The sequence below is a fragment of the Protopterus annectens genome, chromosome 16.part0, assembly GCF_019279795.1.
Source record: "Protopterus annectens isolate FY-2018-M chromosome 16.part0, PAN1.0, whole genome shotgun sequence".
Classification (NCBI taxonomy): Eukaryota; Metazoa; Chordata; order Ceratodontiformes; family Protopteridae; genus Protopterus; species Protopterus annectens.
This window is the reverse complement of record NC_056750.1, coordinates 358,810,463-358,830,903: the sequence shown is the minus strand read 5'-3', so window position 1 is coordinate 358,830,903 and position 20,441 is coordinate 358,810,463. Positions and strand designations below refer to the sequence as shown.

Sequence of the window (20,441 nt, the reverse complement as noted above, 5' to 3'; positions counted from 1 at the left end):
AGCTTATGGCCATGAAAGCTATTCAAGAGGTACCTACTCACGAACAAGGTCAAGGTTTTTATTCCAGACTTTTTCTGGTACCAAGGAAAGGAACCGACGAGACCCATTTTGGACTTATCCATCCTAAACACATTTCTACTCGTACCAAAATTCAAGATGCTCACATTACAGCAGCTTCTTCCCATGCTGGGCAAGGAGTTTTGGCTGGTAACATTGGACCTCAAGGAGGCATACCTGCATGTCCCAATCAGATAAAGCTGCAGAAGATACCTCAGATTTCTTGCAGGTTCAGTCCACTATCAATTCTCTGCATTGCCCTTTGGCTTATCTACTGCGCCCAGAGTATTCACGAAATGCCTGGCATCAGTAATTGCCTACTGCAGACTTCAAGGGATACAAATCTACCCTTATTTGGACGACTGCCTGATCCAAGCGGACAACCAGCACATACTTCTGGAACATCTGGCTTATGTAACATGGTTATTGAATTCTCTGGGATACACAGTCAACAAGGAAAAATCCAGGCTAACACCATCTCAGAAAATAACTTTCCTGGGTGCCAACTTGGACACAAACACCCAGATGGCCTATCTTACGCCAGAAAAACAAGGGCAACTAACTCATTACTTCAAAATACTAGCAAATTTTACCAGGCTCACTGCAAGGAAAATCCTGCAGGCTCTGGGCTTCATGGCATCTTGCATTCTTCTAATCCCATGTGCAAAGTTGCATATGAGGAAACTTCAGTGGTACCTAAAAAACCTATGGTCTCAACACAGCCACAGTTTGGAAACAATAATACCAATAATTCCATGTTTGCAAAAGGAATTTCTATGGTGGGCCCAAGCATGCCAAACAAACACAGGTCTTCCATTCTGCAAGCCTCAAGCAAATCAAGTCATCACAACAGACGCCTCAGGCTACGCCTGGGGGGCGCACATGACAGACAGGTGCATTCAGGGCAAATGGTCCCAAAAGGAAAAGCACCTTCACATCAATCAAAAAGAAATGCTAGCAGTGATAAATGCAATTACAATTTTCAAGGACCTCCTGCATCCAGGGCAACTATTGATGAGAACAGACAACACCACAGTAATGTGGTACATAAACAAACAAGGTGGAACACATTCATACCCCCTGTGCAGGCTAGCCATGTCACTTTGGAACTTGGCTCTGGAATGGCAAATCGAACTTCAAGCACAGTACTTGCCAGGATTGGAAAACATGCTGGCAGACAATCTAAGCAGAAATATGACAGATCCACACGAATGGAAGTTGCATCCTCAAGTGTTTACAAAGATAATCCAGGCGTGGGGAAGACCAGACATAGATCTCCTTGCCTCCCACAGGAATCCTCAATTGAAAAAGTTCTGTTCAAGGACCTTTCATCCAAAAGCCTGGAGAGTGGACGCTCTTTCTTTCAGTTGGGCAGCATGGACAGTTTACGCTTTCCCACCTTTGCCTCTTCTGCCCAAGGTGCTCTTGAAAGCAAGAGCAGACAGACCGAAGATGATACTGATTGCTCCAGACTGGCCAAGACAACACTGGCACCCACTCCTGAGGAGCCTAACACATACTCCTCCCTGGACCCTACCTCTAATGCCTCTTCTACTGACAGCACAGCTACAAAACTCTTCGCAGTCAGCTGAAAACTCTCAATCTGGCTGCATGGAAAATTCCTTAACACCACAACAGACCCTACTCTCCAAAGAGGTGCAGGATGTTATTTTGGAGGCCAGAAGGCCATCTACTAGAAAGGCTTACTCTGCAAAATGGAAACATTTTTGCGCTTGGAATGAGAAAAAAGGCCAGGATCCTAGAAAACTGAATTTGCCTCAGATATTACAGTATCTAGCTGAGCTGTTGAACAGTGGACTTTCATTCTCCTCCATCAAAATTCATGCCTCAGCCATTTCTGCAGAATACAACACTGATCCACCCGTATTCTCTCACCCACTTATAAGACAGTTCCTCAGAGGAGCTAAGAATATAAGACCTCCAAGGAAACAACCAATACCAGCCTGGGATCTTAACTACATTCTAGAAAAATTAACATTACCTCCCTTTGAACCAGCTGCCTCAACAGATTTGCAATATTTGTCCTGGAAAACAGCTTTCCTTCTGGCTATTACCTCAGCTCGTAGGGTTTCGGAACTACAAGCCCTCATGGCTGTGCAGCCCTTTCTCATCTTCCATCAGGACAGGGTTTCCCTACGAACCAACCCGTCATTTATGCCTAAGGTAGTATCCAGGGTAGCTTTAAATCAAGCCATACACTTGCCTACCTTTTACCCCAATCCTCAAAACAAAGGGGAAAGGCTGCTACATTCCTTAGACATCCATAGACAGCTACGTTACTATTTGGACAGAACACAGCCCTTCAGGAAATCAGAACAACTTTTTGTGTACTATGCTGTAGGAGCTCAAGGGAAGTCAATTTCCAAACAGACAATTTCAAAATGGATAGGCCATTGCATACGGTTTTGTTACTCCTTTCATGGCAAACCTGTTCCTACAGGCATCAGATCCCACTCCACAAGGGCCACAGCTACCTCTACAGCCTTCCTCAGAGGAGTCCCTACCAAAGATATTTTGGAGGCAGCCACTTGGAGTTCTGTGCATACCTTCACAAAACACTACCACCTGCCTTTATATTCCAAAACTAGAGCAGGCTTTGCCACTGCTGTGTTGCAGGGCATTCTGGCTGCTCCCAGTTCCACCTAGTGCCTACCACCCTGCGTTTAGCTTTGGGATTCTACCCATCTGTGATTACTGCAGCTGTATGCACGATGAACATAGTACAGTTTTGTACCTACCATAAATGTAGATGTTCAAGTGCTAATACAGCTGCAGTACAGGTTTCCCTCCCTCCTTCCCCTCTTGGTAAAGGCCTAGTGGCTAACACCTCCTCGTACAACCTGATTAGGTTATCCTTCTATGGTGTATTTGCTTGCAACTACTGATTTTTGATTATATTGCATTGCTTGACTATATATATATATATATATATATATATATATATATATATATATATATATATAATTTATGTATTGCCTTCCTTCTGGGGGCACCTGACATCTGGGGCAAGAAAGACTGAAGAATATGGCGTCGGCTGTGTCTTGTATATCCCTGTCGCACTGACGTCAGGAAAGAAAGCAACAACAACCGACGCCAGACCTAGACTTTGGAATTCGGCCGACCGAGGACCCGCCTGACTGCAGAAAACCCATCTGTGATTACTGCAGCTGTATTAGCACTTGAACATCTACATTTATGGTAGGTACAAAACTGTACTATCTACCTTTCACAAAACCAAACTGTGGGGTCCAGATTTGGAGATTCCCTTGATGATGCATTCCATAGCTTTGCATATCAGGGTCGTCAGGCTAATGGGGTGATAGTTCCCAAGGTCTGTAGTCACACCTCCTTTGTAGAGAGGGATGATTGAAGCAGTGCGCCATTCGGTAGGGACAAAACCTGAGGTGAGGCTGTAATTGAACAGGGCGCACTGGTGAGGTGCCAGTTCACTCCGTAGTTCATGTAGAACACAGCCAGGGATATTGTCAGGTCCCATAGAAGCTGTATTCTTGGCCTTGGACAGTGCTGTTTTAACCTGTGCAGCATTAATACTGGGTTCCTGGCAATCTACTGGTATTGTGATTAGTCTTTGGGGGAGGGTAAAGTTGGTACTGAATCTGTCGGCCTCTATACTGGCAATATCTGTTGGCTCGCTATAGGAATTACCATTGTGCAGTAGCTCAGAGCAAATCTGGGTATTGCCGTGGAGATTCTTTACATAACTGTAGAAGACCTTGTGGTTGTCTTTACTATCTGCTGCAGTTCTGTTTTCATAGCTAGCTTTAGAGGAGTTGATGAGAGATCTCAACTTTTTCTTGAGGCTGATAAGGGAGTTTTTCCATTCTTGGGACTTCACCTTATTCCGCATCAGTTTTCTCCTCCTGTTGTAGAGTTTGTTTATGGCAGGGGACCACCAGATTGGCTTCTTTTTTTGGAGGAGTGTGTCTTGGTTCTGTTGGGTATGGCCAGATCCATGCATTTGTGTACATGTTCATACAGTGCATTGGTGTATGATTTGGTGGTCATACAACTATTCTCCATTTGCATGGGTGCCGTGAAGTTAGCCACCTCTGTTTTTAGGAGCCCAAAGTTAGCCTTGGAGAAGTTTTTCATGATGGTTACCTTTGTGGTCAGATCTAACCAGGGAGGAGCTGACTATTGCTGTAGAACAACTCAGAAAGGCTTTGGTGGCTCAGAAGCTTACAAACAGCTCTGAATACAGCAAATCTGTATCTGGACTAGACTAGCTACAGGAAAGGCAGGAAACAAGCTTAGATTTTTTTTTTTAGTAAAGTGCAAAAGGAGAAAGCAGGAACAGTAGATAATTCAATGTTAAGAACCTAAGTGGGTTGGCCTTCTCAAATGTTCTCTCTGTATTAGGTAGAATGAGCTAATGGCACTAGACCGGTAGGAGTGTCCCAGTTCAAATTTACAGTATGGGCGGGTAACTGCAAATCCATTAAGTATAAGAACAAGACACCAATAGGGAGTGTGGGTGGGAAATTATTACAGCTACTAGCTGTAGCCACTAAATGAAAGTTTTAAACAGATAAAGGAGCAAGAAGACTCTAGCAAATGCTTTTAACTGCAAACCAGTTATATGATACCTGACTAGAACACAGAAACCTCACAAAAAAGCACAAATGCTCAGAAAAGCACAGACAGAGCACTCACAAACAGAAAATACAACTCTCAGTATGAAAAAAGCAGTTTATAGTTAAGTAATTCATTAAAAATGCAATTAGAGTAATGAAACAATATCTAGCAATGAAAAATACAGTTAAACAGTATAAAACAGTACATAAATGCAGTGAAACAGTAAAAAAAGCTTTATAACAGTGCAAAATGTAGTAGATTAGCTGTATAGCACAATTATAAGAGTTAAAGTGCAATTCCATGAAATAAGTGTCAAAAAATAGCTTTCTGCTTTTGGAATCTTAAGGAATTTCTGCTTGGTCCCAATATCACCATTTCCACAGCCTGGTAAATACAAGCACGGCCCCTTACAAACACAGGGTTTATATACCAGAAAGGATGGAAGAATCTAGAAGCTCAAATTACTATTCAGTCCTACTAGCCCCTGCTGTTGCACCAATCACTCGTGCTAGAGAAGGTCAGGAAACCCTGTTACTCAATAACAATGAAGACAGCACACTATCAGCAAAAGATGGAAGTTTTTGAAGTTAAGTATATTGCTGGCTTTCTCAGTAATCTGCTGTGTTTTACTTATTGGGGAGAGTCTATGCTTTTATCTAATGACAAACCTAGTAAAAATATCACAAGTGTGTAGCAGCCTGACAGCTTGCACACCCGATACGGGAAGGATGTGTTGGGGTCTTTCCCTACACAAGGTGCTTTGATTAATTTCCTACACTGCAGTACAATGTAAGGAGGTTCCAGATTTCTGAGGTATTTAGTCATCAGATGAGACATAATCTGATGTGTCATCTGTCTCCGTCTGTTTCAGCGTGGATTGATATAAATGACATGGTACTTGCCATAAAAAGGTGGAGGAAGTTTAAATTCTATTCAATTTCTTTTTAATAAGTAACATAATTATTTACATATTGGTGAGCATTTTATCAAATTGTATATGTTATGCACTCAGGTAAGTACACCATTTATATGTAAAACAATTTCATCCTGCTAGCCATAGCCAAACCTTTTTTTTATAATCTCTCTTCCACATTTTCTGATGTACAGAACTTCTGCACACTTGATATTCCAAACAAACCGTAAATTACTCAAAATAATTTCATCAATAACTTTTTCATTTTCCATCTATAAATTCCATCCTCTTTATAAATCACGCCATCTAAATGGGATTTAGCTTGCACTCCCAAAAGAATGAAAAGACCATGTCCAGTACTTTTATCTTCAGATATACTACACACGCCTACATGTAATAGCTAAATTGGCTTAAGATATTAGCCTGTTAGCAAAGTTGTGCTCTGATGAGAAACTATAAAACTTTACAATTTTGTTTCTATAGCCATATTAATTCTTTCTTGCCTTCTTTTAAAATTAGTCTGCCAGATGTAATTCAGCACACCGTGATCTCTCGTACAGTGAAAAATATATTCCCCATTTCACAACATCCCAAAAGCTGTCGCTCTTCTCTTTAAATTTTAATCCAATACTTTTTAATATCATGTAATATGAATGCACCCTTAATCCTCCAATACTTATTTTTTTGTAACAACTGCAATATTGTATTTGTATGGGAGCAGTATGAGTAAATCCACCCAAATCCCATTTACTAAACTGTAATCCATTCTAAAAGATTAGGGAATTTTCTTAAGTGTCCTCACCAGAATTTCTATAGTCAGTATGAATACCTCCTTAGGAGCCACCTGAAAATATTTTGCCATAGTGGGATTGGACCGGTCAAAAAATGAATATAAATGTGTCGAGTCTGTCGGATGCTCTAGATCCTCATTTATTTCTTCAAATGCCTCTGTAGGCACCTTTTCTGATGTGGGCCTAGACACTTAGACATTTTGGTGGAGATTTCTTTAATGTATTTATTGTATTCTTTCAGTGATCTTGAGATATATATATTTTTTCACTAAATATTTTTTTATTATTTCAAATAAGTTGTCTTAAACATTACATGAAATAAAGATAAATAACATATTTACAATTCTAAAACATTACTAACTTCAAACCATTATATAACTATTTACATTGGTGTCTATGCAAATAACATTGAAATTCTATATTATATAAAGTTAGAAACATAAGATGATATATCTTCTTCGATCTTTTCGAGTATTTCCAGTACTTTCATCCAAGAGTAATAGTAAGAAGTATATCTTTTACTTCTGTTCTTCACTGTTAATATTTCCATGTGAGCAACTGTTGTTGTTAGTCTCAAATTCCTTAAGGCAAAGCCTCATTTTTCCAGTTATGATTTTACGTGAAATTGCCAATAGTGACCATAGGATTTTAGTGTCTTTTTTGGTACACAGTTTGGAATAGGAGAGTTAAATAAAATTAGACTTTGTTAATTGAAAATTATCATTATAAACAGTCTGAAAAAAATTAATGGATTTCCAGTACATATTGAGACATATACATTCATAAAAAACATACTGCCAATCTGCTTTTATCTTGGTATGGCATCTCCAACATTGATCTTCAATAGAATACATTTTGGCTAACCTATGTGGTGTATAGAAACTTCTGTGCAGATAACTCCAAGTGAATAATTGCCAGTATTTTGATAATGTAGAACATTTGGAAGATTTTAGACTATTACTTTTTTGTTCTTCAATTGGATGATGGTTGTTTATTAAAGTATAATAATAACAGTATGATTTTTCGTGATAGTTTTTTTAACAATTTAATAGATATTAGACAAATAACCTGTACCCTGATAAGGCTGTTTTGTGATAAGAATAAGGTATTCAATTAGTTTTGGAGCTTCATGTCTAACTGAAGGTTGCATTTGTTCTATTTTATTTATAAGAAAATGCCTTAGATTTTGTAAAAACAAACAATTGTCTTTATATTATAATTATAAATTATCTGTTCCTTTGTTAGAATTTTCCCTTTCTCTATAAGTTGATGCCAAAAGAGTAATGTTTCTTCTTTAAGTATATTTATTTTAGATATTTGGAATGTATCTAGAATATTTGGTGTAAAAGCTATAGGGAAAATAAGAAAAATCCAAGAATTAATATTTGGTATTTTGTTTATATATGTTTTGAACACTGAAAGTGTAGAGCTTACATAGTTTGATGGCAATTTATTAATATTATTTCTTTTCCCTAAAAAATAATCTTTTAACATCCATATGAGGGGTGATGGTATTACTGTTAAGTTGTCTTGTATGTGATTATAATTGATTTCTTTGTAAATCTGCTCATGGGCTTGTTTCCATATAGGTGTGTATGAATTATTTAACCATAGTGTTATGTTTTTAATAACAGATGAGGTAATATATAAATCAATATCCGGTAAATTAATTCCACAGTCTTCCCAGAGATATATTTTTGAACAAATGTTTCCTGATTTCAACAACTTTCCATCCTTAGTATGAATAATGAAAGATTTGGAGTTTTCACACTTGACCACTTCTGTTTCTCTATGGAAATTTACAACAATCTTACTCTGTTTTCCCTCATTTTCATCAGTATAAGGGACTCTTTGTATCTGTTACTAGTAATGGTCTGTCAGTGATTGAACAGGAGACGTAACTTTTAAGTCAGCAAAGCTAACATGTATATCTGTATGTCAGTCACTGGTAATTTTACTTGAAGAATTCCTTCACTTTTTTCCCTGCGTGCTTTATATCCCCGGTAAGAATTTACAGTGCCCTATCAACTCATCTAGATTCCTCCTAAACGGTGTCATAGAGGTTCTCTGTTTCACGTGACTTGGTAGCCTGTTCCAAAGATGCAGCAATCTCTGGGAGATGAACTGTCCCTCCAGCATGCCCTGTTTAAGTTGCAGGCCATATTTAGGTCCCTGGAATGGGTAGTCCTAGTCCCGTTTGATTTACTGATGCGGCAAGTTCTTCAGGTTTGGGTCTTGGATTGCTCTGCAGGCCAGTCAGAAGTCCCTCTATGAAGTCTATATGACATGGAGTATTGTGACAGGGATGTTAGTCGGTCTGTGTAAGGCACATGCTGGAGCCCCCTTGATATTCTTTTTTCGTAAGCTTTGAGGTTTCTCCAGTTGCTGCAGGTGTTTTGTATGGTACATGCCCAACATGGTGGTGTTCTCTATTATGGGCTGGATTAGTGCTGATTATAGGGGGGTTATAACCTCTTTTTTGCTCTTGGGGTGATAGCTTTACTAATCAAGTAAGCTACATAGAAAGCCTTCCTTTCTACAGTAGATAGATGGTGGTCGAAGTTAAGGTTGCAGTCTACCTGTGATCCCAGGTCCTTTACCACTTTGTCGGTACTTGGGGTATTGTTGATTTGATAGTGTGAAGGGAAATTTGTTTGTGATGAAAGGAATGATGATGCAATTCTTTGCATTCAGTTTGAGACTGACTAATACACCAGTCATTGGTCTGCATGAGACCCACCTCGAGTATACTGACATCATTAGGAGATTGAGTGATTGCACCTAGTTTGCAGTCATCTGCAAACTTGTTCAGCCACAATTCCTTAGTTTTGACCTGAACTTCAGAGAAGTATATACCAAACAGTAAGGGGCCCAGCACTGACCCCCCTGTGGCACTCCGCTGGAGACAGGTCTGTTGGTTGCATGTGTCTGGTTTGTGAGCCTGTTGGCAATCCATTTTAGAATGAAGGGATTTGTATTCAGTTTAACTTTCAGTAATGCCCGAATGTGGGATTGTGTTGAAAGCCTTTGCCAAGTCAAAGTATGCCGTGTGCAGATATTTGCCTTCATCATTTCAGTGGACCTGGTCACATTTTCAAAGTAGTCCACTAGATTCAACAGGCAGGATCTGCCCTTGAAGCCAAATTGGAAAGTATCCTGGGTTTGGAGGTTCCCCGTGTCTTTATTTACAAGGTCCATAATGATGTGTTCTGTGGCCTTGCAGATGAGGCTGGTTAGGCTCATGGGTCTGTAATTCCCTGGGTCTATTGCTAGGCCACCTTTATGGAGGGGAATAACTGTTGCTCTTCTCGATTCAGCAGAAACAAAGCCTTTGGTTTAGGCTGTCATTGAAAAGTGTACTTAATGGTGATGCTAGTTCATGTTTTAGCCTGTATAGAAGACAGCCTGGGATGTTGTTTGGTTCCATAGAGGTGCTGTTTTTGTCTTTGATGAGGCTTTCAAGACCTGCTGTTCAGATATGTAGGGTGGAGGTGAAGTTTGGGGAAAGGTTTGTGATAAGTTAGGGGATAAGGGAGTGAAATTTTTGCCATATGTATCACTAGCAGGTTTACTGTCTCTTGAGGGGTCAGTGTGTGATGCCACTGATCACTAGTTCTGCACATGCTTGGATCCTACTGTTTAGGCTACGTACGTAGCTGTAAAAGGCCTTTTGGGTATCCTTGGTTGTACTTACAAAGTCTCTGTCAAAGGAGCCCTTAGAGGATTTGACAAGTTGTCTTGTTTGGTACACAGTCACTCTGAAATGAATGAAATCTGTTCCAGCTTTACTCCATGATATTCCAGTGTTGTGCAGAAATCATATCTTTTCTTTAATTAATTATTATGATATGTAGTGTATGTGGAACACTGTCATTTCTTGTTCTTTTAACACTTCATAGTTCCCAAATGAGAGTTGTATTCTTGCCAGCATTTCTTTCATTGACTGGTATGACATGATTACTTTATTTTAAACATTGGGCTATCTAGGCAGCTTCTTTCTTCACAAGTATGACCGCATTTCTTGCTTTGCAGCACTCTGTTCTCTGGTCAGTTTCTGATTGGCCAAGGGCAGATGGGGAATTACTTTGGTTCCAGTTTTTCTTTAAGAAAATCCTGTTGCTCAAGGTGAATGCTTATCATTCAGCTTGAGGCTAGTCTAAGCTTTTTTCATTAACTCCGCATTGCATTGTGGGGTTCCTTGGTTTGTCCTCATATCAGAATTACATCAGGTACGTTTAGTAGCATCAGACCCTTTGTATGCTTCAGCTGTCTAAAACATTTCCTATATTGATGATGTGTCAAGTGGAAGTTTTAGAAATTACCATATAAGAATTAAAGGTACACAGTGTGGAACATTCCTCCTCGGGCTTTATTAGCTAAAGTTCCCTGACTTGCATCTAAAACAGAAAAGTCTTTCCTTGTGACATAATTGGCACTACTACTGCAGGTGCATGACATAGGTAGTGCTTTCTTTCTACTGCTTTAAATGTTGTGGACTTGCACAAAGTTTGTCTCACTTCACTACCTCAGTCATGTTGTCGACTTCTTTTAGTTTTGCGATTTGTCATTTCTGGACCACTAAGCTGCTAGAACCTTTCCTAGAGCATGCTGTAGGGGGCTGTATTGTAAGTTCTGTATAAATATTATGAGATCCTCAAACACCCCAAGCTAGTAAATAAATGGTCAGGCTTGAATGAATATTTTCTGATTCCCACCTTTCAACTCTGTATTGGCATTGACTTTTTTTTTTTTTTTACCATGCTAAGCAACTGACAAGTCAAACAAACCAGTATTCATGGTGTGGTGTATTCTTAGTATCCGCTATCAGGAGTAAAACAAAAAAATAGCATTTCTTTTTCTTATATTCACACACATGCATGCGCACAGTAAGCACTTTCAAAGCACTGGGGCAAAAATAGAGCTATGTAATGTTTGACATTTAAATTATGCTCTTATCTTGATGTCAGACATTACATTATGCTGTCTTGGATATATGTCAGACATAAATTATTGAATTTTTCCTGTGAGATTTCCAACAGTACCTGAAGTCACAACTCTCCTCTACCTTTATGTGCACACTAATTACTTTGTATATTTTCAACACAAATCCAACCACAGCAAAATAATCATGACTCTACTCTAATATGGTCTCTCTTATTGCATTGTTTATTTTTACATACCACATTAAAATGATTTATTTTTTTGCCACAGTTTATACAAACTTTACTACTAGCAGAACAGATTGTGTCCAGTTGATAGAAACTTTCTGTACATCATCTTTGTCTGACTTTGTTTTTGCTGCGATTCTACTTTCTCATCACTGAGATCTCCCTCCTGGTTGTGCTGCATGCCAACTTGTTTTTCTTTGGCTTATCCTCTTCTGGGTAAGCATACCAAGATTAGGGCCATCATCTGTGAGAAGGACTGAGGTTTTTGATTTGAGGCAGCGTCCCTGCCAGCCTGTTCAGATTGGAGCATATAGTGTGCATTATCAAGAGCATGTTGCTCACTTTAGCAAGTGTCATAACCCCGAAGACTGACCTGCTTACCTTTAAATCCAGCATTTCCACGTGGCTTTTGGTTTCCTCTGGGAACTATCAAGACTGAGATTATGCACCACAGACAAGTACCTCATACTCTTCTGCAGAAATGTGAGACACAAGCTACACCATCCCTCTGACATGCCAGCAGTCACCCCAGCTGCTTTACTGCAATTGAACTACTTTGATTGTAATAAGGGCTTTATCCATGTATGCCATCAGAGCTAGCTGTTTGTAGCTGACTTCCCATTTTTGTCTGAGACTTCAAACCTTATATTTTATGCTGCTTTTTCCTCAGTTTTTGCTTTTCCACCTCAGAAGCCACTGTATACATATTTTTGGTGAACTTTTTTTTTTTAACCATGTAGTCTGGCTCATTCTGCACATATCGGTCACTTTACACATCAACAGAGCTCATTCTCTGTCATTTTTCTTTAAACTGATTGGTTTGGTATACAACACATGATTTATTGGTTATACCATGCACAATTTATTTAATTGACTAGCATATGCATCAGTATACCATATGGGAACTTTTGCCTTCTTGGGCGAATGAGCAATGAAACAAAACTGCACGTACTGACTAATTTTAGTCCCTCTGACACTTAATTCTTCACTGCAGTATCCTCCTCTTGAAACACCAAATTTATTATCTTTCAGGTCTTCTTCCATAGGGGATGCAGAAATATATATCACACTATACCCTTGTTGGTTTGCAAAAGTTCCATTTGTATTCAGGAATAAATTGAATTTCTGTATCTCATTTCCATTTCTTAGACAAATTCGCAAAAACAGTTTTTCGGGGTGGGTGCAGTTGCATAATGTTCAAAGAAATTAAGAAACAACTTATTTTGAAATAGTTGCGAGTCCATGTAGTATTTAGTATACGAGGATGGCTGAAAGCACAAATTTCAAGCCAATTCTTTACCACCAGATTTGTCTGCATTTTGAGACTAAAACACTGAGCAGAAAATGAGACCATGCATTGTACACTTTATAAATGAATGCGTTAGGTACAAGTGGATATACACTATGGCACACAAGAACATTACTCTTCCTTGCACTAGAGAACAGATCCCTATAAAGTTTCATAAGAGAAATGTATACATCTGCTGCTGCATGGCCAATAACTGTCTGATTTATAAGTTTTAATGCTATGGTCAGACTATTAACAATATGGATGATGTAGCCCAGAGACAGAGTATTTAAGGAGAAAAAAATGTAAGGCAGGCTTGCAGACAAGGAAAGGTCATGTCAATTTTTCCATACATGTTGGCTAAATTTGTAGCACCTGACAACAATGGTGTGGCACAAATTTGCTTGTTTAAAGACGCAGCCATCCTAGAGTTTCATTACCAGATGCTCCGCTGGACAGAATCCTTTGTATTGTACTCTGAAAAATAAGTAAAACAACCTGAGGAAATATGCAAAAGTAGAAGAGAATGTAAAACAGATGTTTTATTCCTGTGTTCCCAAATGCACCAGGAGTTTCTCATCCACATCTTGCTCTTTTTACAGACGCTAGCTGTTAGTACTTATTGCAGCAGTGCGAAACCTGCATTTATCCAGTAAAAGAAGTAGAGGAGCAGTGATGATAGATGGAAATACCCCATGAAGAAATGAGAAACACCCATAATGGTTAACCAATTGTATACCCCCTCCTAGGCATCTCACCCAGTGATTGCTATTTATGGCCAGGAAGAACAAAAAATTATAAAAATTTCATTCTACCCCTGAAGGCTGCCTGTATGATGACCCCTCACTCAGCTTTCTCCCAGTAGGGGCCAAATGGTCTGATTAGCTAAGAAAGGAGCTTGTGTTTTGTTAGGCAGTGGGGACAAAGTTTGCAAAAAGGAAGGACCAACTACTGCTATAGCCCTTCACTGAAATATCCATCCAGCAATCTAACTCAATTAACAGATACAGTGCTCTCATTTAAGAATCTCTTTTACACGTGAACTTGTACCATTTCTTGTCAATACATTTCATGTTGTTTCTTTGTAAGAGTCTGGATATTTAGTGCTATTTTAATTTTGTGTTATTCACTTTTACCAGCATTATATTAAGGAACTGTGTCTTCCAGTTGACCTCACTTTTAATGAAATACTGATTTTTATAAGCACTTATCACTGTGAATGTCACCCTTTTTAAGTGTATTAACTTAAGTTGGTCTTTGCGTTTTTCAGTATTTTCAGAATGATAAATGATTGCAATGTATGTAAAAAGAAATCTATAGTAATGTATACATGTTGGATACTTTGAGTATTGAATTATACTTACAGATATTAAACAGTTTAATTACAATGCTGTGATGCTTTGGTGAAAATTAATATTCTAAAAGAAATTTCAATGATTTTCATCATTTTCAGAGTCCTTTACTGCAGACCATAAGCCTTTAATGGGGGAAGCACCAGAAGTGAGAGGATTTTTTCTTGGATGTGGGTTTAACAGTGCAGGTAAGTGGGGAAGTAGTATTTCAATCTGCATGTGTTGTTTTGCACTATATATGCAGAGTTTTGTATAGAGTCTTTAATGGAAATTTGGTGTCCTGTAATTTATTCATTTCATACGAGTTGTAAAATGCTGCAGATTTATGTTATACATAGCTGTACAAATCATACATCCTATTCTGTTCTGACTGGGATATATAGCTGCACATGGGAAATGTTAATGCATAGGCTACTTAGAAAATGGGAGAACAAACAGACTTCAGATGCATAAAAGCAGTTGTATGAATGCAAGATTATGCATCCTTAGAGGATGCAGCCAAAGACCTAATAAGTGTCAGAAATTCCTAGTGGTAAAAGCAGTGGAAGAAAGTATTTTAAAAAGAAGTAAATTTTGCATAAGCATGTCAACAGATGAAGGAAATAAGAGGAACCTGAAAAAAGCAATATAGAGGATTATGTCTGGGTCCCCAATTATAACCAGAATGCTGTGTGCTCAAAACAAAACATGAATGTTAAGAAATTCACCTTGAGAGTGAAGCCTGGATGTGAACTTTAACATCCATTTGAGGTGCCATACCATCCTGGGTGATCATAAAGACCTAGTCATAATGCTTTGTAGTGCATGGTACTTAACCTGCTTCCATGGACTATACAATGAGAAGAAAATTGGCTTGAAGTTTAGCTCTGTCCCTCTAAAACCTGGTCATTTTGGAAGAAAAGCATATGGCTTGTACTTATAATAGAGTTGTGGATTTCTTTTACTTCAGAAAATGCATGTTAATTCATTTTCTCTTTCACTGTCTGATGTTGATACTAATATTGTAAAATACCTCTAAATTGTCACTGAATTTTGTTGAAGATTTAAGCAGTTGAAAATTATACACTTAGAGTGGCCACCAAAAAGAGCATCAAGAAGCTAGAAAAGCACTTCACTGAGACTTCAAATTAAATAAATAAAAGTCCATATGAAGTGTTTAATTGCTTCCTGATGCACCTTATTGTGGCTGCTGAGCACTGTTAATGCTCTGTTGTGAGACTACCAGCAGTGCTGAGGAAGTGCTTACCAAGCTTGTTAAGAACCTTTCTGACAATAGAAAGGTGCGTAATATGTCTTCTCCATTTTCAGATCATAAATGCAGCATTGCATGCAGGACAATGTTGTAATAAGAGAGAATGCACTTCAGGGAGGATATCTTAACATAGGTGTAATGCCCTGGCTGGGGTGAGAATGATGGAAGGATTTAATCATGAATAACAAAATCATCTGCAGGATCAAATGCCTAAGCTGGAACTGAAAACCTTTGGAGGTTATGATATGCACATTTACAATTGTGCAGTGACTAGTGGGCAGATTTTTTTTTTTAAATATTTTGATTAATTTTTAGATGTGATCAGATGACTTTTTTTTTCCAGTCTATGAAAGGAAGCAGTTCTCTGCTGAGCAAGACAATATGTTTCAAAGTATTAAGAAGCCAACAACAGATTTTGAAAGTCTGGTATTTGTAAGAAGGATAATGTATGAATGTATAAAGTCATATTCCAGACTGAACTGGAATGTGACATAATTATAGCTGTCTTATCCCTGTTTATGCAGCTAAGTTGGGAAATTTTTGAATTTTTACATGGGAATGTTTCCATAATTTCCATACCCTTACAAGACTTGAAAAAATGTTCCCGTAGTCAACAGTTGTATGTTGATGTGATGAATCACAATGGAGTTCCTGGGAAAATGTAGTTTAGGAATTTGTGGTGATATTTCCGTACAGAAATTAATTCTTCAATATGGTAAATCTTACTTGGAAGATAATTTAACCTCAGTATAAAGATTTTGAATTGGTATGATAGGTACTAAAGGCATGAATGCGTTGCTACCTTTAGTGTTAGTAGGTATGAAATCTATAACTAGAAAATGGAAAACAAAAGAGAAGCCATCATCCATAAGGAGTATTTGAAATCCGCAGAACTCCCATGTAAAAATGGGCTGTGTGATATGCAAAGAAATGGAGTTTGAAGATGACATAAAAAAAAAAAAAAAAAAACACAAAACCTCTATTTAATGAAAGTCTACTCATACAAGGTATGACATCACCTTGTCTGGTCATTAAGACTTGTAAGGTATTGATAATGAAACAATATGGTTGATAGCTCATACCTGATCTGAAGTTGTATTGTAAATAACTTGTGTGTTTGAATGTTTTTAAGAAGCAATATTAAGTCAATCTGGAGATCAAGACTAGAAAGAAGATCTTTGTGGCATGTGGATTTATATGCTTAAAGGTGAAGTAGTGAAAGCCAAATGTAAGTACTAATTGTTTGAGGCTAGTTTATCTGTATTGTATAGACATTTAATTATAAAATGGTGTAATGTACACATTTAATTTCAAAATGGTTGTACACATTTAATTTCAAAATGGTTGTAACAGCATTCAGTGCTAAAATAGCAAGCATACCATGAATGGGAATTGTACAATATGTAAAAATGAAATGTTCAATAAAATCTTTTTCATAAAAAAATTCAGATTACTTTTTGGGTATGACAGAGTGACTCATGCTACTGTATCTAAGTGTAATAACTGAATGGATACAACTTTTTAAATCTAGGAGGAACAGGATAATTTGTTTTTGGAGCTAAAAGGAATGTACACACCAGTGGAAAATGTGTGATTAAATGTATAGACCAAGAAAATATGTTGTGTGCTTTATGCTTTGCAGAAGAAAAAGATTACTTTATAACTCATTCACTCCAGTGGAGCTCAGGAAGTTTGCACTGTAACTTCCAATGGGTGGAGCCCAAGTCTTTTGACCGAATCAAATTGTCCTCACATTTCAAACAAATGTTCATATCTCTGGAACCACATGAGTTATGAAAGAAGTATAAATGGCAGACTCTTCAGTACAAGCTTTTTACAGTGGCAGTATTCTTTAAGTTCTAGAACTTAAACCAAATTTTATGAGTCACAGTTAACACAATAACCACTACATTTGTAATATGTTATAAACATCTTACAGTATCCTTGCACCCACTCAAGTTACACTTATACTGTTAACATTTTATTCATCTAGCAGAGAACTTTTATATGAGGCTAAGGAGTTCTGTGTGTGTTAATTGGTTGTTGAGATATTTAGAAAAATGTGAAAATTATATCTATGCAAATTAATATAAAAAAAGACCGTTAATATCTACTTGTACTAGACAGATGTCAAATATTAATGCAGTTGAGTTTGCTATTGTGTAAACTTTGAGATTAAATATTTTAAAACCTTGTACATAGCATGTTTTTGGAATTATTGATGCAAATATGAACAAACAATATTTGACGCCTAGAAGAGTCAGTAGGAGTTAACTGCAGATGCACCAGGAGGCGTCACTCTGATGTAATGCATTAAAAAAATACACAACTAAAAAGTACTTGGTACTGAAGACCTGAGAGCAGCAGTGGTTTTCATAAAGAAAATATAGTTGGAGGCTGACTGTTAAAATGAACATAACATCATTGTCTCACAAGTATGTGCTGATGCCTGTTTGTAGTTTGCTAGTGGTGTTTAAATTAGAATATGCAAGCATTGTAAAACAGAGTGGCTGAAGGAAAGTTGCTTTGTTTGTTTGTTCTATGCTTAATTGTCATTAATTTCCAGCTCTATTCACTATACAGTTTATTTGACAGTTTACTAGAAAGTCTGACTGGGATGACATCTGATTTTCAGAGGTGACCCTGAGGAAGAAGCTGAACATTGACCCTAATGTGGTTAGTTATTTACAAAACCTAATACAGAAGAACTACATATTAACTAAATATTTCAGCTTCATTTCATACAGTGTGAATTTGTTCATGCATAATACGACTATGCAGATGTTTAAACAGATGCAAGAATTTGAAAAGGAACATTATCAGTAGTTAAATAAGTCACAAGTTGCAGTTCATAAATATGACATTAAACACACTTGAGTATACCCAACTATCTCCGTTACCGCCGACTCACCATTGCCCACAAGCTCATCTTTAAACCTGCCAACTGCCCAGCTCTTGCTACTTCCTTAAAACCTTATATTCCCAGCCGCTCACTCAGATCCAAAAACCAAAATTTCCTTCACGTCCACAAACCTGCACAACCTCCTGGCCATCTACTGCTGCCCCACTCCTTAGCTAAACAGTGGAACTCTCTCCTCACACACCTACACAGCCTACCTAACCATACAAATTTCAAATATCAGGTACTCTGTCATCTTTCTTCCAAATGGGAATGCCCTTGCCACGCTCCAACTTAACCCCCCTCCTCATTTCACCTTGCACTGACTCGTGCAACTATCTCTATTACTTCATCTCACCCAAAACAATCCCTCCCCTACTAAAAACTAATTTTCTCTCTAATATCTATTGTACTAACTCTCCAATCTCAAATATGCTATTACTCTCTCCATGCGTATTTTCCTAACCTACTAATGACTAGTAGCTATATATTTTGAAATGTTAAACCTACAACTGAGTTTATAACAAAAATATTCACATTATGTAAATGTTGAAATTTCTGTATTGAACTATGTCTTTTCATTTTTGTAACATTGTGACAAGCCAGTTGCAGTTGTCCCAGTCCCCTTCAATAATACACATCACACCAAATGACATTTGACGATCTTTATTAGTTTTCCACAACATAGCTTTGATCACCAACTGTATTAATTACAACTATTCATGCTATAATTGATTATAAATACAGCATGACATCCTTGTAATGTTAATCGGGGCAGCGTACCTACTCACCTTGCCCCAGTAAGCAGTGTCCATACCTCTACTCACTTAGTTTACTTATGAAGCGGCGTCCCATCTCATTTCATACACCATTCATTGTAATGTTAATCAGGGTAGCGTACCTACTCACCCTGCCCAACAAGCAGGGTCCATACCGCTGCTCGCTTACTTTACTTATGAAGTAGCATTCCAACTCACTTCATTCACCATCCATTGAGTTACCTTCCACCAATAAGCACCATCCTTACCTCAGCGTGCTTATCTATTCAGCAAGCTTCCTCCAACTACTCATTTCCTTTCCCCAGATCCTTGAAATGAACATCCGGACATCAGAGGGGGAACAGAAGCGGGCAAGCCTATCCCTCTTCTCCTCCGACCAGCTTGACCAGGCTGTTCCCCCTCCCTTCTACCCAAAATGTTCAATCCACTTCCCATAAAGGGAAGGGTCAAGTCAAAACATCGTTTGGTGTACCCATCATCTGCAAAGCACCTTAGAATTCCGTCATAAACCACTTTGCCATGCCCTCACTGAAACCCACCCTAATGAAAATAAAGTAGGATTACTGTGACCCCCATTGTAACACCGAACAATCCACATCATGAGAACACATACCCTTTTAGCCCACTGCCTTCAAAGTTGAAATCATGGCTCAACCTGAATGTATTGACAGCCTATAACCACATCAAAACCACAAACTATAACCCCTTGAACTCAAGACGGTACCCAGACAAACAACTAGTAGCAAGTCTCACACTCAAGACCTTGTTAACCGTAGCATATCACCTTAGCCCACCCACTACCCAGTTCTATATCAAGGTTCCAAGAAAGCAAGGATTGAACTTCACTGGCTTACAGGAGGTGTAGGGCTTGTAGCCCAATAAGTTCCTGTGCTCCGATGAACATTGTGACTCTATGCATCTTGTGGGATCCCCACACTCCCTATAAACCAGCCCTGACAGTTTTCCCCTTTTACACCCTTTACCTACTTCTTCCTTACCTGCCCCTTATACCAATGCAATAATCAGCTCACACTAAACACAGAGCTCAAACATGCCTTACTAAGATGATTACTCAGACCCTCTTTGTGCCCTATTCAAGTGACAACCCTTTCCAAATCCCCTTTTCAAGCCACCGCATGATGCCTTCTGCACTCCAGTAATCTGCAAAGAAAGAAACAATGATAAATTCTATGTGCACACATACCATGATTACTTAACATGGAGGCATTGACCAGGACCCCTGTCACCCCATCAAACCTTTGCCTATGGCCAATGGCCATGCTCCCTTTACTGTTGAATGCAAAGGCCCAAAAGCAGGGACAACT

The 20,441-nt window shown here is 38.3% G+C and overlaps 1 protein-coding gene across 1 annotated transcript in view; it reads left to right on the top strand.

The window, feature by feature from the left end:
• Positions 1-20,441, top strand: part of SARDH (sarcosine dehydrogenase) — a 2,624,838-nt gene that overhangs the window by 332,291 nt on the left and 2,272,106 nt on the right. Inside the window, exon 14 of the mRNA XM_044058055.1 lies at positions 14,288-14,374. Coding sequence (XP_043913990.1) covers positions 14,288-14,374 — 87 coding nt within the window. The remainder of the gene's footprint in view (positions 1-14,287; positions 14,375-20,441) is intronic.